Consider the following 27978-nt stretch of genomic DNA (forward strand, 5'->3'; position numbering starts at 1 on the left):
TAAAGAATTCTAGTATTTGATCTTGAAGAAATCTCCAGTTTATATGAGGAGATATAAATGTGTGTCTGTCCGCTTGAATTCCCATTTTGGAAAAGGGAAAGGCAAGGTATTTACTTCTTACTCTCCATAAAACTTATTTTCAGTCTCTTTTTTCTTCTTGCCTGAGGCTGGGAGATACCAGTAATTCTGGATTCAACATTTTCCCCTCAAAAGCTTTTTCTTTCCCATAAGTAGGAATGCTTTTGAAATTTACATCTTTGCTCTCATTGTGTTTGTACAGGGAATCTTTCCAGGGCAAAGGAAACAGGATAAGGTCCTTTGTTTGGTATTTCAAGATAGTTCTTCCAGTATGCATCTCACTTTGCAATGCCATGGTTACAGTCTGACAAATGGATCAATTCAATTTGGCCATGTGCTAAGATAAGCACTATAAAGCATCTTTGGTTTCCCTGACCCATTTATTGCAAAAAGAGTCAGAAATCTATATGGTATTGATCTTTATTCCATCATAGTGCATGTTGAAGACCACCAAATGAAGAAAGTGGTAATTTTAACCAAGTTTTGTTAATCATATACAATGTCAATCTCCATCTGATAGTGAAAATTAAAGCAATGCAACACAAGACTAGGCAAATAGTGTGTCCCATTCAAGATTTTGTGTTGCATTCATGAATATCATCTTATTCCTGATGGGGTAGCTGTTCCCATCACCTTCACCTTTCAGTATTCCCTATAGATAATCACCTTCATTGGCCATAGTGGCATTTTCAATTGTGTTTCATGGAAGGTAAGTTACATGGGGTGTGAATAAGTGTTATGTGCAGAAAGAGACACATAGAAAACTGAGTTTGGAAAATGTTACTTTATACAAAATTAAACCAGATCTTTACTATAGAGCATCTCAATAACTTTACTCTGTTAAGGCATGTTGTGACCATCATACAGAATTGGTATTAGTTTCCTAGATCTGCTGTAACAAAGTACCAGAAACTAGGTGGCTTAAAACAACATAAACTTGGGGTGTCAGAGTGGCTCAGTTGGTTGGTTAAACATCTGCCTTCAGCTCAGGTCATGATCCCATGGCCCTGGGATTGAGCCTCATGCTGGGCTCCCTGCTCAGTGGAGAGTCTGCTTCTCCCTCTCCTTCTGGCCCACCCCCTGCTTGTGCTCAGGCTCTCATTCTCATAAATAAATAAATCTTTTGAAAAAGCCCCATAAATTTAAGATCACATAGTTCTAGAGGTTAAAAATCTGAAATTAAGGTGTTGGCTGGGCCATGACCTCTCTGAATGCTCTAGGAGGAGAATCCATCTAGCTTCTTCTAGCTCCAGGTGTTTTCTGGCAATCTTTGACCTTCCTTGGCTTCTGGATGTGTTACTGCAGTCACATGACCATCTTCTTATCATGTGTCTTTACATCCTCTTCCCACTGTGCACATCTGTCTGTGTGTCCAAATTTCCCCTTTTCATAAGGATATACTGTAGGTCATATTGGATTAGGGTCCATTCTAATGACTTCATTTAAACTCAGTTATCTTTGTAAAGACCCTGTTCCCAATAAGGTCATATTCTGAAGCATTGAGGGCTTAGGACTTCAAAATATCTTATTTTGGGGAAGGGACAATTGAGCCCACAACACTGGTATATAGTAGTAATTACACTCCACGATAAACTCATTTCCAAGAGCATGTAGTAGTAGGAGTGGTGGTAGTAGTAGAATTTCCGGGAACTCACTTTAGGAAATACTAGAGTATGTGTATGGCATTTTAGAAATTCAAACACAGGCATAAGTAGGTTCTTTTCCCCATGCAAAACTTGGTTTTGCTCAGGTTTATTCTATGGACAAAGAAATAAACTTGGAAAACTTTTCATTACTGGTTATAAAGAATGTGTATTAGAATATGTGTATATGAGTATGATTTACCTGAGGTCATTTTTGAAAAATTGGGGAAAAGAACCTTAAAGTAGGGAGACATTTATTGTTACTGTTGTCCTTGTTTTGTCATTAGTTGGTCATTTTCCACGTGAGTAAGGTCCTGCAAATACTGGCTTTAACGATTGATGGGCATTAAGGATTCCAGACTTGCCTGATTGAAAAGGCTTGTTTGGAGGAATAAAAAATAATTTTAAAAAAGAAGAAAGTAGTCTGTTCTGTTTAGAATTGATCTACCTATACCACAGCATTTCCCTTTTGTTTTTATTTTAGCATGCGCTTATTATACCTCAGATGGTAGATTACATAATTTTTTCCTCAATTCTTCATTTCCTCTTCATAGTAGAAAATAAGTTCTAATTCATGTCACGGCCTCGCTGGTGGAGAGTCCTGCTGGCCTCCTGACTTTGGGTTTGGCCATAGGGTTTGTTTTGGCCAATGGAGTATCAGTGAGCATGACACATGCAGAGGCTTATTTTGTGTTGCAAGTTTGGGCTTGCTTGCTTGGACTACTGTTTTTTGTTTTGAGAACATGCCTTGGGTAGCCATTAGTGTAAGGAGGATAAAAGACATCAAGGAAAAGACATGGATACCAACCACATGCAGCTTGGGGCTGAATCTCAGCAGTCCCCAGCCTGAGTCAGCAGAATCCTGGCCAACCCATCTGTGCATGAATAATAAAGATACACTTCCAGGTCTGTGCTATTGAGATTTTGTGTGTCAAGTAACGCAGCACAGCATTATTTTAAAACACAATGATCTATGCACCTTGTTTACAAGGTTTATCTCCCTCACTACTCCATGAGCTTCTTAAAAGTAATGACCATGTTTTATAGAATTCTACATTTCTTCAGCTTAGTTCTTGCATATCATAACCTCAAAATGTTTGATGGGTGAATACTGAATCAGTGAATGACATACGAGAGTGTCTGAGTGGAATGTAAGAAGCATGGTTACTATGGCAACCCAGGTAAATAATTTAGAAAAAACACTGGAATACTGTGGAGCATTGGTTCTGGAGGAAGGTATACACATTCTTAGGCTAACAGTAAAATCTGTACCAGTTCTAGTCCTTTCTTAAACAGGGACACCAGTTCCTAGATAAAATCAAGCCTTCAGATCTGACTCTGTTTTAACCGGATGGCAAAGTCTGAGGTTACTTTTCCATTTTGTTCCAAATGGCGATCTCTTGCATCAACAGCAAACTGGACAAACCCTCGGAGTCCACTTCTAACAATAACTGCAGGTATTTCCTACAGGTGAGTTCCTTCTTGGTTATGATGCTTCTGCTATTACTGATTGACATGTAATATTTGTTTTCTAAAATTGCTATTATGTAGAGTGAATCTTTTATAAAGGACCATTATTGTAACACTGTACATTCTAACGTCAGTGTAGGCTATCTTAAATATTACAGAAAGATGTGAAGATTCTAGAAGTTGTAAGAATTTAAAGTTAAGAGGCATCTGGGTGGCTCAGTCAGTTAAGTACCTGTCTTTGGCTCAAGGTCATGTTCTCAGGATCCTGGGATGAAGCCTCGTGTCAGGCTCCCTGCTCAGTGGGGAGTCTGCTTCTTTCTCTGTCCCTCCCCTCATGCTCAAGCTCTCTCTCTCAAATAGATAAATAAAATCTTTTAAAAAAAGAATTTAAAGTTCAATTTGACCTAATATGCACTTTCTTGTTGCAGTGTTATTTAAAGTCTAAGAATAAGTTTGTATGTGTGTGTGTGCACTTGTGTGTGTTTACTTTCCCCTAAACCATGTGGGTTCTGGGTCAATACGAAAGCAGCTGACAGCTCTAGATAAAGATGATTATAGCGAAGAATTTAATCGATAACCACTTTTATCTCAGCAACACACATTACACCTTTAAAAATTATTTGCACAAATGTTTATTCTTAGCTAGTCTCAGAGTAAATAAGACCAAGTGGCGTGAAGAGCCAGAAAAATATTAGAGGAGAAGAAGCAATTCTGAATGTCAAAAAAAAAAAAAAAAATGCTGTGGTCAAGTGTGAGTAGTGAGTCCTTCCTTGATGATAGGATACCACAAGATTACCTCAAGCCACAATGATGTAATTTCTGACATCAGTTCTGCTGGCAAACCTATCTTATCTCTTAAGAGAAATTTCAGATTAAATCCAAGCACATCATTGATAAAATAGTAACATAATGTTTCTGATGAAGAATATATTATATAATTTAATATTAAAATGCCTTAAGGAAAAAAACTGAATCTGTAATGACGAATCTTTCAAATCTGTACATATTAATGACTTCAAACATGTATTTGGAAGTGAAGGTTTATGTTTAGGAAGTGTTATGCCTGAAGAATCTGGAATAGTGATTGAAAGACAAGAAAAGACACCTTTAAAGGATAATATTATTTTGAAAGACTTTAATTAGCTAGCCACAACAATAAATACTTTCCCTCCCCATAGTAAAATGAACAGGAGTACTGTCTTTAGGAATAGGTGAGTCCTTAAAGCAATCATAGGGCCCCCAGGGCTCAGACTGAAGTTGTTTGAAGAGCATTCTTAGTCTTCACCATGAGAAATACTGATATTTATTTCAAGAGGGATCCTAAAATGGAATTATCATATTTATAGGGGAAGTTCGTTGATTAGCAAGTGAGAAAATCAAGGTATGCAAGTAACAAATTGTGTCTATCTGTGTGTGTTTCTCTCTCAGGCAGCAAGGATGTAGATATATACATAAATACTGAAATTTTTGAGCTAACAATAGTAAAACCTATAATCTTAATATTCTGACAAGATTTATGCTTTTCATGTTCTCCTATACTATGAGTGACTATTTTTAAAAGTTTCAGCAAGCCCAGTGGGCCAAGAAGAAAGAAAAGGTGTTATTACCTGGACTCGAGGCATTTTATTTTATTTATTTATTTATTTATTTATTTATTTATTTATTTATTTGACTCGAGGCATTTTAAAGGAAGTGTACACAGACCTGCAGAGCCTGGAGTGATGGCCATGCCGATGGCATTGGGACCCGAAGAGAAATACTCCCATGTGAAAGGTGATTTCTAGGGAAAGGAGATCCTCCATCTACAAAGTTTCCTTTTAATGCTGAACACTAAACATGTTCAGTGACTAAAAGTCTCAGCGATCATTAGTGTGTCTGTGTGCTTAAGTAAGTTTGCTCATCTCCTTATAGGGTACCATGTACTTTTAGGGGGTTGCTTAAGAGAATCAAACACTACCTTCTCCAACTAAATCACTGCTCATAACTTTCTAAAATTTATTTTTAAAAAGCACATATATCCCTTTGTATGAAGTTAGGAATATTAAACAAAATAAATCTAAGAAAGCCATTTATGGCATTGAATGTTATTATAATTTCAGATCTCTTGTATACACAGGAATTATTTTGAATTTGTTCATTTTCACTTGTACTTAAAAATACTTATGCCTTTTTTTTTTTTAACTGAATTAAGCATGAGGGTTAGTCTTTATTTTGCATCACCTCACTAAACCATCATGAGTTAATTTTCACTCAGCAGAAAACTAAAATCAGAAGAGAGTTAGTCACTTTTCTGAGCTAAGTAAGGGGTGTAGCACACATTCAGACCAGCCAGAAAAGTTGCCTTGGCAGGCCATGTCTGCTCCTGCTATATATCTCAGCAAATTATTCTGACATTATTATGAAATTAAAAATACACCCATAATAAACCAGAGGAGTACACTATCCATTGGTCCTGTTGGAAACCATATACAACCCCAAATCTTTAAAAGCATATAGTTCACACTAAATGAGTCACACAATGATGTTCCCACCCACAGGCCTGATTTATTCCCTTTCTTCCTATTTCCTTGATGTGGTACTTGAAGAATGTTTATTGGTAAGAGTTTCTTTCCTTCTTAAACGGTGGATGAGCAGCATGCTTTGAGCAGCACGATTGTGGATGTCCTGCATGTGGCACAGCTCTTAGGAAACAGATCAGAGAGATGAAATAAATTCCAGAGAGTATGGGCAAGAATGGAATATGAAATGGAAGCTGGAAGACGAGCTAGAGAAATGCCTCTGTGACTTTCTGAAAACTGCCAGCATAACGAAAGTGTCGTGCTCACATGTGTTTATAGCCAATTAACAGGGAAAACTTGTTGTTGTTGTTGTTTTTTTTTTTTTTTTTCAGGTAGCAACAAGCAAAAAAATAATGCTTTTTTTTAATGGGCCACAAAGACCATGATAAGTTATTAGCACATTATTAGTCATAACAAGATCATGATCTCCAAGTGCTATCCTGGTACACTTTTACAAACTGTGTTGTCTGATTTATAACCACAGATAATTCCAGAATTTCTTCTTAATAATTAGTGTCAGGCTTCACTGATGCCTCTCAACCTTTTCAAAAACACTGGCCATCAAAAATTTGCAACATTGAAAAGTTTCTATTTTCACACGATTAGGTCATCTAGTGATGATTATAATTATTTTTAAAAATGAAGAAAAAGGAGCTCATCACATTGCTCTGATTTCATGATTTAGAGATGCTAGTCAAGACCATGCAGATTTTCAGAAATGCCTCTTATGCTAGAGAACAGTATATAGTAAGTCAACAATGTATATCACATAAGCCTCAATTTTATTATACCCTGATATTTCATCGTTGCATAGTTATAGTATGCTATGGACTGAACTGTGCCTTCGTAAAATTCATTTGAAGCTCTAACCTCTAAGGTGACAGTATTTAAGAGATGGAATCTCTGGGAGTAATTAAGTTTAGATGAGGTTATGAGGGTGGACCCCCCAATAATGGAATTAGTGCCCTTACAAGAAGAGACATAAGAGAGCTTTCTCTCTCTCTCTCTCTCTCTCTCTCAGCCATGTGGGGACACAGTGAGAAGATGGCTGTCTGCAAGTCAAAAGGAGGATCCTCACTGGAAACCGACCCTTAATCTTGGGTTTCTAGCCTCCAGAATTGTAAGAAATTAATTCCTGTTGTTGAAGACATGCAGTCTAGGGTACTTTGTTCCAGCAGCCCGAGCTAAGACCTAATATTAGCCAAAGTCCCTAAAAATCTATTTACAAGTAACAGGACAGACCAATTTGTGGATTAAGATTCTAATTCTACAGCAACTCTCAAAGAAGAAAATGTAGAAATCTACATTCAAAACTTAATATCTATTGAGTTACCTTATTCAGTAATTTATTTAGATATACTGCAATGTCACAGAGCAAGGTCAGGACACCTGCATTGTACCTTTGTATTTTCTCCCAGTTGCTATGCAACCTGGGGAAAGCCTCTTCACAGTTACTGATCAGTTTACTTTCTTTCCAAAATGATTGGTCTGAAACATTCCTATGGCCCTTTCTGGTCTCAAAGTTCTACAACTCTTAGTGCACTTTATGTAACAGAAGGCAACTTCCACTCACCATTTTGTTCTCGCTGTACTCCTGCGGCCAGAAGATCGGGCTCACCAAGGCTGATGTCGTTCAGCCGGGTCCCCAGACACTCCATGCAGAGGTGCTTGCACCACTCCTCGGCCTCCAGCTCTGGAAACGAACACACACCATCCAAGTTAGGCAGTGCTGTGCAGATATGCCAGAGGAAGATCACTTCCTGAACCTTCTTTCAAGGTAGGTGGTAAGAGTTAAAAAAAATCTTAACCTTAAGAGAACAACAACAAAAAACAAACCTATATTCAAGAAATGAAAAAAATCCCCACAATTATTTCCCATGGGCTGACATTATAAAATTATATTTTAAAGTGATTTCAAGTTACACCAATGTACTTTATCTTATTTACAAATAATAGTCTGTGAATGTTGTTTCCCATCCAGTATATTTTGGATTGATTTAATTTTTAGAGGGCAAGTACTTAGAAAAATTATTATTTTAGATATTAGTTATATTATAATATTTAGATATTAAAATATTAAATATTAATTATATCATATCATACTAAAATATAGGTCTTTAAATTTTAGATATTGTCTTTAGAAAATTTCTTATTTTTAGAAAAATTAATTAAATAGAAAATAAAAATATATAAACAAATACTTGAAAAATGTCAGACTAAAATAAATGAGTGAAACCTTTCCTAATGTGACTTAGATTTGTGTGGGTTGAAAATCTGATCCTTCATTCTGAACCGCAACGTATCAAAGATTGGCACAAGAACGTGATAGCTTTTCTTCCGTAAACATAAAAAATGGTTCATCCTTACTTTGAAAAAAAATTCAGAGAGGATATTCAAAGTAACTTTCTCTTTTAGAAAACTCTAATTATCTAAGATTTTGGTTATCTTCCAACTTCTTTATATTCACAAGTTTATTCTTTGCTTGAAACTTCAGAACATCTTACACCTACACAGAATCTTGTAGTATCTAACACTTTCTGAAATGTAAGTGAATTTGATTCTTATGTTAGCCCATGTGGGTGAGGTGGATAAGCAGTGTCACCCTTGGGTCCCCTATCACTGGTCAGCACCAGGAAAGAACTGCAGCCCAGCTCTTGTAGATATTACAAATATGAAGGATCTGAAAAAAGGTTTGGGCCAGGCCCTAAAACTGCTGCACAGAAATTGGATGAGAACTTTCCACTGACACCTGCCCAGAGAAATTTCTGACTTTTCCATGTGGCATAAATCTCTACTAGAACAGTTTAATATAGATTTCCTTCAAATCTCTTGTTGCGCTCTGTGGATGACATTCCAACCTTTGCGTTGGCATTTTAAGCTCCCCATAAAAAAGTTATCTGTGACAGGTTTTCTTGACTCTAGGGATTTGAATACCAACTGCTCTGCTCAACGGTCAACACCATCAAACGTGGGTAATGGTTCTTCCTGTGCTTAGTCACATTGCCTTTGCCTCAAAAATAGGTTTGATCAATGAGATGTCAAGCCAAATTTGTCATTTATTTTTAGTTTTGTCAAGACCATAAAATACTGTTAGAAAATAAAGAAAAAGAGCATGTGGTCCTCCACAGGGGACTATTCTAATGAAAATAATAGTTCCCATGCTCTAGGCATGAAAGGTGTTTCTTTACATAAGGTACAGTTTGCACGTATCAAGGGCCATCCTCTCAGTAGTTCTAGATGCATCATCGACCTAGGTTAGGGAGGAAGTAGATTCTCATGTGAGCCTGGCCTTTTGCTCAGGTGGAATCAGAGCCTGGGTCTGGCTGCTGAGGCCTTTCTCGGAAATCTAGACAATAATCCTTTTCAATCACAAGGCCAATCATATACAAAAGAGGCATGGGCTGAGGCTCACAGCTTTCCATGAGGAATCCTTTCTAGTGAGGAAAGGCCAGCCTTCCTGAAAAGAATTTTACAGGAGCAGCAGCAGCATGTATTGAAAATCCTTTTCATCAGATAGAGGAGTTTTGATTTATAAGATTTATAAAAGTTTTGAAAGCTTTTCTAACAACAAATCAAAATCTTTTAAAAAGATTTTATTTATTTATTCACGAGAGACACAGAGAGACAGGCAGAGACACAGGCAGAGGGAGAAGCAGGTTCAATGCAGGGAGCCCGATGTGGGACTTGATCCCGGATCTCGGGGTCACAACTTCAGTCAAAGGCAGACACTCAACAACTGAGCCACCCAGACGTCCCCAAATCAAAATCTTAAGCCAATTTCCATGCCACATCTTTAGAAATCCTTGACATTTCTGTTAAGGCAGACAATATGACTATATTTTTCCTCTTTATATTTTCATATCTTGACTATTTCTCAGGACTCCACAATTCTAAATCATCAGTAAAATCACATGCAATGAACGTCTCATCTGCATGTCTCTACCTGATAGTATTTCTGGTACTCCATAGACGGAGCTGAGAATACCTAGGATGCTCTTTGGGATAAAAATAAAAATGTTAAATATGACAAACACTTTTGTGCCAGCATTCTCTCTAAATGTTAAATCAGTGCGTGCCCAGTGGTTAAAGCAATATGTCGCTCATTTCTATTAATTCTTTTGTCCTGGGATTCAGTAAGACAAAGAAAACAACCCTATGGTAAAAGGGCTTCTATGAAGCTGGAGCTCATCCTCTGGGGCAGAACTCAATGGGGGCATTTCTGTAAGAACCAGGGAGGTCTCCCAGCACAGAGATGACAGGGGTTCCTGAGCTTGCACAGGCAGCTAAAGATGTCTTTTGGATCAAATCCCAAGAATCACAGTATTTCAGCATTTTAATAGTGCAGTAGTACAGAGGACTAGAAACAGAGGAAGTAATAAACATAGGATACATATAGTCACATTAAAGACAACTGTAAACAATTTCAGAAACAGAAAAATAGGGGGAGGGAGGGAGAGACAGAAGAAGGGAGGAACAGAGGGAGGGAGATGTTCTTATAATTCAGGAATCAGCAAAAGTTCATTTCTTTCTAATAAAAATGTACTGCAGACTCACTGTGAGGTACTGTTGTGTGCTAGAAGGTTATATGAAAACCAGTTTCTGTTGTCTGTAGGTTAGTTTAGTGGGGCGGGGGGGGGGGGTTAGTTTAGGATGTGGTACCCTGCAGGGCTGCTGGCTTGACCCGTCGGAACTGGGAAGTGTGGCAAAGGCTGAGCAACGTGGAAGAAATGTGATCAGGGCCCGGAAAGAAGGGAGGGCATGTGTGCATGTGAGTGTATGGGCCAGTGTGTGTGTCTGTGTGTGTGTGTGTGTGTATGAGTGCAGCAGTATATGTGTGAATGTGTGTTAGCTAGCGTGAGGGTATTTGTGAGTGTGTATCTGAATGTGTGTGTGCCCGTGAGTCTGCGACAGTGTGCACGAGTGTGTGCGTTTCAGTGTGTGCGTGCATTTGTGACAGTCTGTGTGAGTGTGAATGTGTGTCAGTGTATGAGTGAGGGTATGTGCCTGCCCGTGAGAATGCATGAGGGTGTGTGTCAGTGTGTGTGTGTGTGTGTGTGTGTGTGTGTGTGTGTGAGGGTCTGTGTGGGTGTGTGTGAATGTGTCTGTGTGGGGATGGTGGCCAGGGGCCAAGATGGAAAGGCGTCTCTGGGGATCTTGTGAGCAGCTAGGGACAGCCCTGAGTTCATGCAGGCAGCATCGGTTCTGCAGTTCAGGGGTGCCCCCAGGTCCACGGGCTCAGTTACCCCATGCATGGCTGGGAGCAGATGATCGTCCTCTGTCTGCCACAGGAGCCTACCACCACGTCACAATGTGCACATCACTCACCTCCCTTCCTCTCACCACGGGCATTTCATCTCCTCACATCCTCACATCCTCACAAGGGGCGGCGGGTACAGCACAAGCTCGACACAGACCACATCCACAGAACTTTCATTACGGAACATTATCATTGTTCTAGTTTATTATTGGTTATTGCTGTTGACCTCTTATTGTGCCTAATCTGTGAGTAAAACTTTATCAGGAGTGTGTGTGTGTAGGAGAAAAAACAGTCTAATAAGGCTGGGTTCTACCCCTGGTTTCAGGCATCCACTGGTGTCTTGGAATGTCCCCCGCCACGTGGAAAAGGGGGGCTGTTGTACCATTTAGTTCAATAAGATCAGCCCCAAGCCTTTATCTCAAGAGTATTAAGCTCTGTAGTCTGCATACTTAATCTAACAGTTTTGCTGTAGATAAGCTGAATTTACTTAAGTATTATACAATGCTTTGTTTTGTTTTTTTTTAAACCTGTTTTTGATTAGTCACCTTTCAAATAATTAGACCCATGCTTTTTATTTGTTCTTTCTTTGGAAAATTCTATGTATTGAGGTCCTTTAATTTTTTATGGTGTGTTAATTTATTTTGTCCCAGCATTATTTAGTGTTTTCGCTGAATTACCTTCCATTTTTTACTTTATTTTATTTTTGCAGAGGAGAGGAGATTAAAGGCAAATGCAATCATCTAGCCCACTGCATTTTAAAATGTTTATTTTCCCACAGACTTGGTGCCTTTCGTCTTTCATTTTATCTTTCAAACTTCTACCTACATATATGCGTAAATAATTAAATTTCTTGAGGGGCGCCTGCATGGCTCAGTGGGTGTAACATCGGACTCTTGATTTTGGTTCAGGGCCTGATCTTGGGATCCTGGGATCTAGCTCCCTGTAGGTTTCTGCACTCAGTGGGGAGTCTGCTTGTCTCTCTCTCTCCCCCATCTGCATGCTCACTCTCTCTTTCTCTCTCTTTCAAGTAAAATAAAAAATAATAAATTTCTTTAAGGAGGAATACAGGCATAAAAATGTTCTATGATGCTTCCTACATTTTCTCTTTGTGATGGATGTGCTTTTTCATTAAGATGTCTTTTTCGGGTAGCTTGCAGCTATGCTCAAATTTTTAATTCAGGTAAATAGCTTTTTCCCTAGAACTGACACCCAAATAATGTTTCCATTATGTATAAAATTTGTTGATTGAAGAAATTTAGTAACTCCCAAAAGAAAAAATTAGAAGATGTTTGGCGATAACCAGTCAAATGGAGAAAGGAGATTGAGCTAAATGAGTGAACTATGAGACGAATGGGTTTATTGATTGTAGAGAAAAAGATCAGGGGAAGTGCAAAATAGAAATTCAGTGAAGGTGAATGGCTTCTCCCAGAGTGTCTTTCCCTCCCTCCTTTGCAGAATTCTGGGGAGAGAAGAGCTGTATCCCTTTGAATCAGAGGAGGTCTTTATGTAGCAGATCTTTAATTAATGCCTGCTGAATAAATGATTAAATTCGAGCTTTATTACTTTCACTAAATTTAGGCCTTAGGATAATGACATGAAAGTTAAATGATCCAAAATAGACTATATTTGAAAAAAGTGAAAAAAATTTCATCACATGTACAGAAAATAGGCTATCCACCCAAATCATAAAGCACTAGCTAAAATAAAACTTTAAAATAACACCAAATCACTTTCATGTCAATTTATTGAAAGATGCAGGGCTAGTTTTGTGTGGAAATAATGATTATTGCACTTAGTCTTCACGAGGTCTAGCTTTTGTTAATAATCTTGGGATAATGTAGGTAAAATAATCCTCATGTCTTCACCAAAGCCAGTAATCTTTAAGTATTATATCCAATTCTTATCTCCTGTGCAGATTTGCTATGATTTGGTGATAATATTGTTTTCATATTTGTTAAAGTCTTTTTAAACACACGCTTCGCTGGGAAATGAAGAAAAATGTCTCCTTCTGCAGAATCCTGCTGTAAGAACACAAAAACCTCTTGTATCATTATGGGAAATTTATAGAGCTGTTAAAATATATGATGTTTTGATGATGACTTTCATTCTTGAAAATTAGTACCTACTTGTTACTTAGCTGGCCTTGCTGATATTTTATGAACTTTTTTTTTTCTCTTATTTTTTTCTGTATTAGAAGACAAGAAATCAGTTAAAACCTAAGGACGTGTTTCAGCAAATACGTTTCTGTTTTGAGGTCACAGGAAGGAGCTTGATTCATTGAAGTCAGATCAGTAGAACTGATCAGTTGCAACACTGAAGAACTTTTAGTTTTCTTTTCTGAGTAGCAAGCGCATTTATTCCTTTGAAGTGCCCTGTTTTGCCCCTTCCACATTTGCTCACACCCAATAATCCTTTGGTTGAGCTCCTCAGACCCATGTTTAGATTGCACACCTTTCCTTTATATTTCCACAGTGCTCCACATATACTTCTCACATACCCTCTACGTTTCATGAGTTATCGTTCTGCCTTCCTATCAACATATTTAAGATATTGGAGTGTGACATACACTGATTCCGTCGCTCTAGATCCCAGCACGGCACCTCAATACGGAAACTAATCAATAAATGTGGAATAAGTAAACAGATGGGATTTGCAGTTAATTGCCAGAAATTTAAGACAAGTTCTAGAACCAAATGCAGATAATTTGGGCAGTAGTCACTTGGTGGTTGTTTTGAAGTCTCTATTCATGACCATTTAAGTGAATATTTTAAGTTTGTTATTCACAGCTGGCTTATCTAGACAAAACACATCTTTGATTAGGCAGGGAAGGGAGAAATAGCAAATATGGTTCTCTACTGAACTTCAGTAATTCTGAAGTATCTCCCACTCAAAATGTTTCTGATTTTATTAAGCTGTATGTTTCACTCACCTTATTAGTCGTATTTATGGCAGGATGACAGTCTTATGTAAATCCCTCTGATTCTATATGTGATAAACACTTGATCAAATTTTTAGATAAGGGAATGGAGTCTTAGTAAAAGGTCAGCTTAGTACCAGGGAATTGAATTATTAGCTCAGTTTATTCCATCTTTCATGCACACAATCATAACTCCTTTTCCTTTCCTTCATAGCAGTTTGATACATCAAATTTTTGAATCCGGAATAGCACACCTTATTCTGCTATTCTTCTCCTTTTGTGATTTGGAGGAGTAAGATTAGGCTTTCAGATGTGGCCAAAGAGAAAATTGTCCTGTCTATCCTTCAAAGTAACAAATGACAAATAGCAGCAAATGACAGAATCATCGAATGTGCTGCTCTTTAGCCTGGCAGGAATTTGTTGCAAAATGCTTTAATGTGGAGGTTAGCAAATGACAGAAGGGCTTAAAACAATTCAGAGAAAATAAGGAAGGACACAAATCAACACTTACAAATAGTCCAAAAATGATGGTATACTTTGTGTGTGTGTGTGTGTGTGTGTGTGTTGCAATGCTGGAAACAGGAAACTACACAGTACAAGGGAGCAAGATTAAAAACAATCCTTTGCGACAACACTGAAGCCCAGCTTGAGAATAAGTGCATTTCTGTGATGGAAAGCCAGCATCAGGATGAAATACTTTCCGATCTGTGCAATTCTTAATAGATACCAACAGAATATTTGACGCACACATTTTAAGCTTCTCACAAGAACAATTACCAAGCAGGGAACTTTTTGAAGAAGAGATGCTGTCAAGAGATTTCATCTTAGTGATGTTCTCAGAAGGCCTAAAAGCAATTTCTTTCCATGTAACAATCACGTGGGGCTTGGGAGTGGTGGGGAAGACAAGAAAGAGAAAAGCTGTGTGCTGGAATATGAAAATGTTGCCAGTGCTGTGGTTTTTTTAAGACTATAGTCTAAAATCATATAAGGATCTAAAAACTTTCTATCTACACAGCCAAATCTATTATAAAAGCATTTGGCACTAACTCATACTGAATATGGAATTGAACTTGGCCAATAATCCCAATGAGCCTAAAAGTGTCTGCATCCCCAGAATTTCTAGAAAGAAACACAGCCTTGCTAACACCTTACTTTTTGTAGAGTGGTGTTGCACGTCTGTTCTTCAAAAATGTGAGTACATTTGTATTGTTGAAATCTGCCATGTGTGATTTGTTGTGTTAGCCACTGAAGACCAAAACCAAGACAAAAGCCAAACAGTCTGTTCTTCTCTCTAGGAAAACCTCCAAGCAAGCATATTAATTTAATGGGATTTGATCCATAAAAAATTAGAAATACACACAAATAAGCAGAACACAATTTGATGAAATCTTCTTGAAGTTGAAGAAACTAAGGACTTCCTAATTATCACAATTGGAGTAAAGAAGTCTCAAGACAGGGAACACAGATTCTACAAAAGCTAAGTGAGAAAAACAGCAGGGCAAATAGAGGAGGGTCTGAGAGAGAGTTGGAACCACTGCCAGAAAGATGAGATCCACTGTGGGTCTACAGACACTAAGAGAGGACAGGCTAGATGGGAACATAACCTACAGGGCAGGGATGGAAGGGGTATGTGAGGTAAGGGACCAAATGCCATTCGGAAGAGATATGTGATTTAAAGGCACACAGTGGGTTGAGAGGGGCCAGAATCATTTCAAAGACAGCCTTCATATGTCTGAGGGTGAATCAAGGCAAAAGGAGAGAAGAAGAACCCTGCAGCAACTGAGTAGTAAACAGAAAAAGAAATAGAAAATGTAGGGTCTTATCAGACAAAAAATTGCCACAATATCAGAGAACTCACACTTCCTCCTCCATCACCAGAGCAAACAAAATCCTTGAAACACTCCTGGACATTGTTACATTAACAGAAAAGGGTTGAATTAAACTAGGACTGTTAAAAACACCCAATCATGAGAACCAGCAAAGGGAATAAGTCCATGGAGAACTACTGCAGACACCCAAGACAGGAGAATTCATACAAGTTCAGATCACTGTAGGAAAACCACCTCTCACCTCACCCGTTCCTCGCAAATAGTAACATGAAGCAGAAGAACACTCTAAGTGTACACTCCAAAAAGGATTGAACATATTCAAACAAACATCTGTGGATGTAAAAAATCAGCTTGAATTAGAAACTCAAAAACTAAGAATGGAAGTGAATAAAAAATAGGAAAAACAAAGAGTAGAATGAACCTAGAAAAGAAGTAGAAGAAAGGACAAAAATAACTCAGAAGTGAAAAACAAATTGCAAAGTGCTGAAGGCAGAATAGGCTCAAAGAAGAATTTAAGAGGTGTTGATCGAAGAAAGAAAATATGACTATCATAAAGAAAGAGGTATGGGATTGAGTTCTGCATCGGCCTCCCTGCATGGAGCCTGCTTCTCCCTCTGCCTATGTCTCTGGCTCTCTTTGTGTGTGTCTCTCATTAAAGAATAATTAATCAATCAATCAATCAATTAATTAACTAATTAATCTTTAAAAAAAAGAAAGGTAAAAAGAGTGAGAGAGAGGCAGTGGCCATGGATAACAAGCAAAGGAATAATGGCGGCTTGGACCACTGTAGGAAAGTGGGCATGGAGGGGATAACCGTGTAGATTTAGAATTTACTCAAGAGAACCTATGATGTTTGGAAGTTTGCAACAGTTAGAGTGTGAGAAAAAGCCAGAAGTTAAAGATGAACACAGTATTTGTTTTCCTGTGCATTGGGGAGAATGGAGCTGTATTCTAATAACACAGTGAAGGTTGTGGGAGAGGCACAGTTGGAAGAAAATAAGAGCTCAATTTTAGAAATAAATTTTAGATGCCTGTTAGATATAGAAGTAGATAGATGAGTGGGCAGTTGGATAGATGACCCTGGCATTCGGGATGGAGCTTCAGATTGGATGTATCAATGTGGGGAGAACAGAATGTAGGTTTTACTTAAAGCCATGTGTCCATGTGAGGCCATCAACTAGTTTGTACAGACAGAAAAAAGAAGACATTTAGGGACTAAGACTTTGGTTGTCCCACAATTAGAGATCTAGGATAAGAGGACGAAAGGAGGCGTAGAGTACCAGACACTTGAGGATGAGGAAACAAGAAAGAGTATATTACATACTGGAAGCAAGAACCAAAAGTGTTTCAAGAAGCCAAGGGCTGTTTATTGTCTTGTTTTTTGTCAGTTTCACTGAAGTACAACTGACGAATAAAATTGTAATATATACAAAGTGTGCAATGCGATCTTTTGATATGTGTATACGTTGTGAGAGGATCCCCTCAATCAAAGTAATTAATGTAGCCATAATCTTTACTTAATATGCTTCATCTTGTGTGTATGAGAATACTGAAGTTCTACTCCTTAGTGGATTTCAAATATACAATGTGGTATCATCGACTATAGTCACCATGCTGTACGGTAGATCTCCAGAACTCCTTCATCTTGCAGCTGAAAAGTTTGTACCTTTTTACCGACTTCTCATTTCTCACACTCCCCAACTCCTAGCAACCACCATTCTGCTCTGTTTCTAGAAGAGCTTACCTTCTTTTTTTTTTGTAATTCCTCAAGTCAAATGAGGTTTAAAAACTGCCTACAAGATTTATCGATATGGAGGGCATTAATTACCTTAGTAAGGAGAGTTTTTGTTAGACTGATTGAAACAAAAGTCCAACACTTGGACTATGTGCAAGGAAAAATAGGAGAGAGGAGACATGAATTGCAGTCAGAACATGGGTGAATGTAGAACTCTATTTGCAAGGTTTTGGTATATGTTTTGTAAACGGAAGAAGAGTGATAGGGACGCCTGGGTGGCTCAGCAGGTAAGCTTCTGCCTTCAGCCCAGGGCATGTTCCTGAAGTCCTGGGATCGAGACCCACATCGGGCTCCCTGCATGGAGCCTGCTTCTTCCTCTGCCTATATCTCTGCCCCCACCTCCCCGTCTCTGTGTCTCTCATGAATAAATAAATAAATTCTTTTAAAAAAAGGAGATAGATGGCACAGTAGCTGGAAGGAGACATGAGATCAAGAATTTAGTGGTATAAGGAAAGTAGAAATTTCTTGTGATACTTCTGCATGGAAGTTGTAAGAGCTAGGTGCACAATTCTTTCTATTCTCTTCCCACTGATGCAGTGATATAAAAGCAAGTAACAAAACAGCGCTTGTGTAAGTCTAGATTCCTGATGTCCATGATTAACACAGCCATTCTACAGACCCATGGGATAAGTGAAAAAAAGTTTGATGGGTGATGACACTGAGATTTGGGAATTGTTATGGCTACATACCTAGTGTTTCTTAATTTAAAAAAATGGAAGATGAAATAAAAGTGAGGTCATGCTTATCACAAAAGAAAATTAAATTGTCTCGTTGTCCTGGTGGTCAGTCAGCAAGGGATAAGGAAACTATCAAGGAACATGGGAAAGATGCTGATCCATCATGTAGTAGAAAACTATATGGCTAAAATACCACCTGCAATAACTTGGTGGTGGCATTAGAAAATTCAGTGAAGCATGGAGAGGGGTTGGAAATAGAATATTGACAGTAAGTGTTAGTGGCTGTAGCTGCATTTGGCAAGGTATTAAGGAAATGAATTGGTCAGTTTGCACATAAAATGACTAAAAAGAAACAGACCATATCCAAAAAGTTGGAGCCTTTCCAGATTGAAAAGGCAATTGCTTCTCAACTCCAAGTCAACTCCAATAAAAATTAAAATGATATGACTGAGTTACATATTCTTTCTTGAAACCTGTGAAAAGCTGAAAATTCCTTGGAGTAAAGGTCCAGCCAAGAGTTTGATGCCCAGTGCATCTGTTCATTTGGATAAATGGTTTTGGGAGAAGATACCAAGAGGCTGGTTCTCCAACCAAACCCGACTGCTCAAGGTCTGAACAGGAAACAGCACAAGGCCTAGAATTCAAGGGAAGCATTTCTAGAAAAGAAATGCAGACATATTGGCACATGGAACTAAGTAAAATAAAAAAAATGAAAAATCTGCTATGCTTTTAAAAAGAGTTAGAAATCAGTTAGAAATCACTCCCAGGAAGTGAGATCATGGGTTTCCAGGTTACAACATACTGGTGACTCCCCTCAGGGAGAAACACTGGTACTAATCAAGTAAAAGACCCCATCCACATAGCAGGGGGCCTCTACACCAGAGTTCATCCTGTCTCATGCCATAGTATGCACTGGTATGGGGCCATAGGTTTCTTCCATAAAGAGCCATGTCTGGTCCTGCTGTAGGGACAACTGTGCATCCAACTGGATGTTGGGAAGGAATGGAAGCACCAGAATTGTCCTTTGAGGAGGAGTGAATGCAGTTTGTGTTCAGGAAGAAAACTCAATGGATATTTGGTAACCAGAAGCACGGTTGGTGGGATTCCTTTGTGCTATTTGGTAAGCTTCTTTTAGGTATATGGTAAAATGACATGTTCTCCCTTTGGAGTTAGTTGTTAAGGAAATTAGAATAAAATATTTCTGGGGGCATCTAGGTGGATCAGTTAAGTGTCTGACTCTTGATTTCCACTCAGGTCATGATTTCGGGTCTGAGATCAAGCCCCATGTGGGGGCCTGCACTCAACTGGGAGTCTGCTTCTCTTCCACTCTCTCTCCCTCTCTCTCTGCCCCTCCCTATACACTCTCTTTCTGTAAAATAAATAAATAAAATATCTTTTTAGAAAAGAATAAAATATTTTCCATAATGTTTCTTCTAAATACACACAATGTGAGCCACCGAGAGCACTTAGGACAAGCATTGTCTGCCATTAGGGATGAGATGAATGTGGTGAGTACCTTTGCTTATCTCTAAAAAGAACATGTTAGTAGTTTTCACCATTACATAAACTGGAATTCTTATTTCATTCTAATCTTACATTCATAAAAGAAGAAAGCAAGAGGACCACTCATGTTGAAATTCAAATAATTAATGAGGAACATAAAAGTGGTAATTATTCTGATAATTTGCAGCAAGACGATCATTAAGATTTATATGTACTATTCATATGATCATAAGTATTGTACAGCATGTAAAGATAGCTTTTCAAAAGCCTGTATCAAAAAAGATAACATATAATAAATATTATATTGAAATTAATTTTACATTCATTGGGAATAAAGATAATGTATTAGTCACAGGAAAGTACTTACATAGGTGTGAAAAATCCTTTCGTAGTAAATATTTAAAAACAAAATACAGAAATCATGAAAGAACCCAACTAATAGCTGTAATCAAAAAAAGCACTATAAGAGGGGTGCCTGTGTGGCTCAGTTAGTTAAGCGTCTGTGTTCAGCTCAGGTCATGATCTCAGGGTCCTGGGATCCAGCCCAAGGCTGAGGGGTGGGGTGGGAGGTTGGGGGGGCGGTCAGGCTCCTTTCTCAGCAGGGAGTCTGCTTATTCCTTTCCCTCTGTTCCTTCCTCTTACTGGTATGTGCTCTCTCTCTCAAATAAATAAATAAAAGCTTTAAAAAAACTACAAGAATTTTAAATAGTATATCCTGAAATTAATTAATAAACTTTGTGATGCACAGATTTAAAATTTCAATCTTTATTTTTATCACCTTTGTGACCTGATCCAAACATTACATAATAATTTATTGAAAAACATATTTGTTGATGAATTACCCTTTAAATTAATGGCTTCTGAAATGATCGAAGTTGGAAATAATTTTCATTTATTACAGGAAAAAATATTATTAAACTTTAATATAGTTGAATAGGATAGGTCCTCTTATGTTTGGATCCAGCTAAAGCTACTACCTGAAAACAACTAAATATTCCACATTCTAAAAACATTCTAAAGAGAGCTGCCATACGCATTCACACAGTGCCTAAAATTATGAGAACAGGCCACTTTCCTTCCCTTGCTGCAATCTCTTCCCATGTATGTGCTGAGTGAAAAATAATAAGCAAAAAATGATTTGAGCACAGATTTGGCTGCCCAGGAGAGAACTATGGCAATTTCTTACCTCTCCATCTCTCAAGTCAAGGAGAGGGTGTTTTGTGCACCTCTAGTGTATGTATGTATATGGGGGGAGGGGTGTAAGAGAACTTCTCCCTAGGGACTGGGAGCATCTTGATGCATAAGAAATCACAGATTGGAAATCTGCTTATGCAGTACATTTGCTTTTTTGCATTATTACCAATTTGATGAGGGGTAAAGGGAAGCTGGAAAGAGATCCCCAGTTAGCACTGGTGGGAGGCCTGCATTCTCCTGCACTGGATGGCAGACATGAAATAATTTAGTGTTTCCCAATTGGTCCCTGAAGATGCCCAAGAGGGTTGTCTGCTGGCTGAGGGCTGGAGAAGAGACGCCAGCAAAAGAAAGTTCGGAATAGATTAAGGTGGCACATGCCAGGCAGGAATCAGTAAAGTAAGAGGGTAGGCTGGGTTGCTGAAGCCCATCTGCACTCACACCAGGGTCTGTACACTGAGGAGCCTATCTCAGGACTTCCCCAAACCTCACAATTCCCAAGTGAAGAGAACCTGCCACACAGACACTATGGGCATTCAAGACAAAACGGCAGCCACGCCAGCTGACGAAAGAGGTGTTGGCACGTTTTTTTCTACCCTCTTTCTCAGGACTCAACACAATGGTGAAGCCAGAATTTGGCAGGGTGAGAAGACTGTAAAACAGTTATGTTCCCATTTCTCCTGAGGCTTCAGAGAGGGAGAAGGAAAAAAAATAACTGGATCTGTGCCTAAGTCTGATAGGTTTGGATTTTAAGACCAGAAAGTGAGTAAGGAACCACGATTTGGTTAAGGAGCAGAAAAGGGCAGTATGACCAGTTATTACTGAGGGTGACACTGATAGAGAAAATACTAAACCCCAGAATAAGACTCTGTACTATTTCTGGCTCCATACTTTTGTTTTGTTTTACCACATTTTTATCAGAAAAAAAAAATCTTACTTAAAAGGATTTAAAATATAGCATACAGGGATCCCTGGGTGGCGCAGCGGTTTGGCGCCTGCCTTTGGCCCAGGGCGTGATCCTGGAGACCCGGGATCGAATCCCACGTCAGGCTCCTGGTGCATGGAGCCTGCTTCTCCCTCTGCATATGTCTCTGCCTCTCTCTCTCTCTCTCTCTGTATGACTATCATAAATAAAATTAAAAAAATTATAAAAAAATAAAAATAAAATAAAATATAGCATACAAAGATGAGGTCTTAAATTACTAAGAAGTTTTAAGAGATTATATGACAAAAAATGACATTTATCAGACAAAATAGTTAGGGAAATATTGTCTAATATTAAGGTATGATTTTATTAAAAGCTCCACTGTGGTCAATACAAAACATATTACTGTTCCTGGGGAAAAGGGCAGCAAAATCCCCCAATTCTTTTTAGAATTATACATCTCCAAAATTTCTCAAGTTAAAGTATTTTCCTATTAGCATTGATCCACAATGTATTTTTGCCATCTTAAACAACCTGAGGATGATATGTGGACCGTTTGATTATTATCTATCACTGGGACCCATTTTCCTATTCCAGGTGGATTTTAGGCTGGATTTTTTGTCCTTAAAGACTTCCTGTGCTTAACTGACCTGTGACTTTTAACTTCTTTTGTGGGATCTTAAAATAACCTGTAGAAGTCATAGACTTTCTTGCAGAACTTGCAGGATGGGATGAATATGAAATAACTTCAGAGCACAGCAAGATTTAGTAGGCATTTCCCTGGGACCAAAGGAATCGGCCAATCCATCCAGGTTCTTAACTATGTCCCTAAGGATAAGGTGTTGTCTTGTTGAATCTTCCAGTAGAAGATGGCTTTCAGGGATCCCTGGGTGGCGCAGCGGTTTAGCGCCTGCCTTTGGCCCAGGGCGCGATCCTGGAGACCCGGGATTGAATCCCAGGTTGGGCTCCCGGTGCATGGAGCCTGCTTCTCCCTCTGCCTATGTCTCTGCCTCTCTCACTCTCTCTGTGTGTGACTATCATAAAAAAAAAAAAAAAGAAGAAGAAGAAGAAGAAGATGGCTTTCACCTCTGTTCCTCTGTTTCCCTGTTGTTGTTAATGACTGCAGTATCATCTGAGGACCTTTAGAATCAAAACACTGTTTCAAGGAGATAGCATGAAATCACTTCTGAATGGCTTTATTTCTTAAAGAAAAAAGCATCCTTTGGTTTTCTTCATTGGCTTTGGTGCTAAGATGAAGATATCACCTTGAAGGATGGCTCCATCCCACTACTTAAATCCATTTATCTTTAGTAAGCATTTCCATGAAAGCAACTATTTTTAACTTGAAGATCAGTTTTGTACCAATAAGTTTAGTATGACTGTTAGATCAGTGTAGAGTCGGCATAGGACAGTGTTGCATAGGCCCGGCACAAGAGATTAATCCTCAAATAATTACCATTTTGCTTATTCATGGATCACAATAATTTTTTCTCTAAAGTACAGGTTTTCAAACTGATTATAGAAAGTTTCATTGGAACTCTACTGCTGCACACTCATGCAAAATTTAGTTTGACTAACATGGATCAATGTGAAACTCTGTTCAACTATTTTCTATTCATTCAAAGGCAAAATCCATCTCACAACAAAGACATTAAGAGCCCCAAATAAAGAAGAAGGAAAGAGCCTAGAATTTGGAGAATATTATAGTTTAGGTAGGAGAAAATATTTTCAAGCAAAGAGCCCTCTTGATAAGAAATGGTGGCAGATAAAGCAGTATATTACAAATAGGAGCAAGCTTTCTAATATCTAAGATAAATGTATATTCTCATTAAAATGTGAGAATCTCAAGACAGAACCATGGGAGAAATAAGAGAGGAAGAGAGAGAGAGAGGACAATAAGCTCCTAGAATTCTGAGCTAAAATACTGATGATGAGATTAAATTCTGTGTTTATTTACAAGAGCTAAGGTGGAGAATAGGTTTGCTGTTCCTCTTTTGATTACTATTTCTGTTCCAAGTTCAAAAGTGCACCTTCTCAGAGTGAGTATAATTCAGATTTCTGATTTGGGCAGAGAAGTAAAAAAAAAAAAAAAAAAATGTCTGTAATGTGTATTTATAATGAGGAGTGATTGGTAACAGCCCATGTCACATATCTCATGTAAGCTTTCAATTTTTCCTTTATATTGTATCTCTGCTTGCATTCACTTAAAAAATTAATTCAGTAAATTAAACTTAAATTTTCATAAGCATTTTTTAGAAAGGAAAAATTAACTAGATGATCATTAATCACAGACATTCTGATATTCTCTGCTAAGGGTGAGCTAAATTTTAGAGCTATCATCCCAACAACAGCACATAAGTAACCTTAAATTGTTATTACAGAGGGTAATGGGAAGAGACATCACTATTTTCCACATGTGCTTCTGAGCAATTACTTGGGATTTCTGAACTTTCATTTCTTATTTAGGAGATGCCAACAAGCTTCTTCTTTGTTGCTCTTAATTAAGTGCTTATCCATATTACTGAATCAATTTTCAAGTGCCATTCTAACTCTTAGGACTTTCTGCATCAACTTTGTCCTCAGTTGAATTTATAACTCAAACATAAGAAATATCAGGTATCGATTAATGTCTCCATGATAAGTAGGAAAAATAATGTATTGCTTCTTGGGGTCACTGTGATAACTCCAAAATTTGCTCAATTTAGATTATGGTGGCTGGGGATCCTTCATAAAAGTTTAGTCCTGATGAATGTGTCATTTGAGAGAAAAACATGAAATCATTAAGATCAATCTCAAAAAAAGGTCAATATCCCCCAAAAGTACACACCATCATAATACAAACAATGAGAGAAAATGGTCAGCCCCTTTGAGATTTATATGTGAGTCAAAGTTTACAAGTTAGCAGAAATTTTACATTTGTTAATTTCTATGTAAATAAATATACAAAGAGAACTTCAATTGGACTCCCCTTCATATAAAAGATAGCAATCGATCAAAGTCTATGTCCCCAAATATGAACAATTTAGACACGGCGTTTGCTTCAGAAACACAGAAACCATGTGCGAGGGTTCAAAGTGGCCTCCAGATGGAGGTGCCCCTTCCTGCAGAGCCACGACTGACCCACATACTAGTACCAATGTTCTATCATCATTGTTTTACAAGGATACACCAGGTTTCTGAACGCTCATCTAACAATATTTAAAATCTAGCATTTATGTTCCCTTAGATTAAAGATCCACTAGGATTAAGGTTCCCTTAGATTAAAGATCCACTAGGATCTTATGTTCCCTCAGATTAAAGATCCACTAGGATTAAGGTCCTTTTTTAGCCATTCTGAGACACTCCAAAATGCATCCTGGCTGTAAAACACTAGCAATGCACAAGGTCACTGTCAGGATCCTCCGCCAGTTGTGGTATCTAAGGACCTGCCAGCCCACATGCAGAGTGCCCTTGACTTTACCCCAGACCGTCCAATTGTGACAAAATTCCATGGTAAATGTGAGTAATGTCCAATTTCTCAGGGAATTACTTTGTAAATAAAACACAAAGAGAGGCGCCCAGGTGGCTCAGTTGGCTGAGCATATAACTCTTAGTTTTGGCTCAGATCATGATCTCAGTGTTGTGAGAGCAAGCCCCACATTGGTTCTCCGATGAGCAGGGTGTCTGCTTGAGATTCTCCCTCGCTCTTCCCCTGCTCTCTCTCTCTCTCTCTCTCTCTCTCACACACACACACTCTCTCTCTCTCTCTCAAATAAATAAATAATTTTTAAAAATTACAAAAAATACATCTCACATTAATAATTATTAGGTGATTTTCCTCTTTTGTAAAATGAGAGCATGAAGCCTTTTTAATGTGTTCTTGATCACTTTATCTCTTTCTTATGGACACTTTTCAGTTAATGCTTTGTGCCTCTTTAGAAGATCGCATGCATGTAGATGTGGAGAATGATGACTTTTTTTTTTGTAAATCACCTTATAGAACAGGAAAGACAGGGATCCAGCTGGTTTTTTCTCTGAAGGAACAGATCAGAGAGCAGAGAGTATGTGTGGGCCAAGGCAGTGGAGGTGCAGCAACAGGAGCTCAGGCTGATCGGCTGCCTTTCACCTCTGGGATCAGGGGCAGCAGAAGCAGGCTCAGTGATTGAATGTTTATATGGTTCCATTATTCTCTTGCAGAGTGAAGAAAGTTTTCAAACTGTGCATATTTAGCTGTAATGTGTTTTCAAATGTTCACTGTAGAAAAAATATCTTCCTTAAGAAAAAGAGTTAGGACCATGTTGTAACTCTTTGGGAACTTGTCTTTGCCATGCATCGTGAGTTGAGAGGTAGTGTTTAATGATCGCACGCAGGCTTATTTTTGTAGCTGCCATGAGCACCAGATCAGGAATATTGAGAAGAATGAATTATTGGGAACCCAGTTGCCAATATTTTTTTTCTTATTGGAAAAAGAAAGTTATGTGTGCAAAAGTGAAGCGTTTTGAATCTCTCTAAAGAAGCTTGTGTTGTATTCTGGAATATTGAAGAAAAGACACCAGAAAAATATTTTGTTTCCATTTGTATTCAGAGAGCTGCTCCTGGGACATCTAAGGAGCAAAGCCAAGGAAGCAGAGGGATTCCTTTATTCTGATCAGGAAAATTAGTAAATAAAGGGCAACTCTTGGCCTGCGGTGTCTTTTCTGCAGTGGAAGGAGTGTGAGCTATCATCCTAATAGCAATAATCACTAGTAGCAGTTGTCAGCCTTCCAACCATGAAAATAATAGTCATTTGTAAAATATTTACTAAAAAAAAATATTTACTGCATGACAGATACTATCCTAGGAACACGTGTATTAAAAACTCATGTAAGCATCCCTCTAATGCTGTGGGTTAGTCACTACTAGTTTCCCAAATGTAGAGATGATATGACTGAGGCCAAAGGGTCTCCCGGTCATACATCTAGCCCAGGAAGTCCCGGAGACCCACCCAGCATGATGAGACCTTTTCACGTACATCTCAGTCCCAGATAATGCTCTTATCCATAGGACAGTTCAGTTGATTTTTATTTGAGGTCTAACACAAGTCCACAGCTCATTCCAGAATGATGAGATGTAGGCGAAAATCTCTCATCATGCTGGATTTATCATTTCCCTCCTGGATTGGGTCAGTTTCACCCTTGTAATGTAATCAACACACAGCTCCTATTCTGAGACTATTTTGTTAGGTGCCTAAAGGCTAAGGACTCTCAGATTCTACTTCTAATAAATATTTTAAGTTCAAAAACCTCATTACATGACACCAGCTTTCTTTGGTTTGCATTTTTCTGTTATATTTTTCTGCAGCACTCAACTTTCGCTTACATCATGCTGTGGTAAGAAACAGCCTGCCATCTCAGAAGATTTCTGGAACAGAAACATTTACTTCTTGGTCCTGCCCCTGTATGCAGGTCAGCTTCAGCTCTGCTCCAGGTCTTCTCCTTCTGGGACCAGGAAGAAGGGGCAGCCTTTATCCCAGTCTCAAGGTAGAGAGGATAAAATTGAAGACAGAATCACGCAATGCTGTTAAAATTCAAATGTGGCCTATGTCACTGCTCCCACGTTCCACCGACGGGAGAAAGTTAATGGGAAAGGTTTAATATTCTAACAGAGAAAGGCAGGCAGTAATTGGAAACAGTAACACAATCTATGGCATGCTATTCAGTTTTCCCAACCCTTTACTTGCTGTCACTCTGGGTCCTTACTCTTGGGGCATTTATCTTGTAAGAAGTACATAGCTAAATTTTAAAATCCAGTATGAGATCTCTTAAAAAAAAAAAAAAACAAACAAACAAACCAGGGAGGTACTTATATTTATTTTGGAGTTTTATTGACCATTTTGTTTTCTATTTGTCATGACATTTTCTCACCTCTTTCTTTGTTCTCTTCTCTTGTAGAGGTTCTCAGACTTTACTGTGCTTTAGAATCACCTGGAGAGCTTGTTAAAGTGGATTCCTGAAGTTCCATCCTGAGTTTCTGATTTAGCAGGTCTGTGGTGGGACCTGAGAATTTGCATTTCTTATAGGTTCCCAGATACCCGGGTGCTGCTGGTCCAGAGACCACACTGTTCTATGATATTCATTATTCTCTTTATTTTCCCCTTTTCCCAAGTGTATAAAGAAA

The 27978-nt window shown here is 38.4% G+C and overlaps 1 protein-coding gene and 1 long non-coding RNA gene across 3 annotated transcripts in view; one reads left to right on the forward strand and one right to left on the reverse strand.

The window, feature by feature from the left end:
• Nucleotides 1-27978, reverse strand: part of DOK6 (docking protein 6) — a 368735-nt gene that overhangs the window by 156903 nt on the left and 183854 nt on the right. For both annotated transcript variants that reach the window (XM_038525819.1, XM_038525818.1), the window contains exon 4: nucleotides 7323-7442. In XM_038525819.1, coding sequence (XP_038381747.1) covers nucleotides 7323-7442 — 120 coding nt within the window. The remainder of the gene's footprint in view (nucleotides 1-7322; nucleotides 7443-27978) is intronic.
• On the forward strand, nucleotides 6879-27914 carry LOC119870701. Its single transcript, XR_005353349.1, has 3 exons — nucleotides 6879-7526; nucleotides 27163-27266; nucleotides 27753-27914. It is a non-coding gene; the product is annotated as an uncharacterized LOC119870701 (long non-coding RNA).

Source organism: Canis lupus, chromosome 1, assembly GCF_011100685.1.
Source record: "Canis lupus familiaris isolate Mischka breed German Shepherd chromosome 1, alternate assembly UU_Cfam_GSD_1.0, whole genome shotgun sequence".
In the NCBI taxonomy this organism is placed as follows: Eukaryota; Metazoa; Chordata; class Mammalia; order Carnivora; family Canidae; genus Canis; species Canis lupus.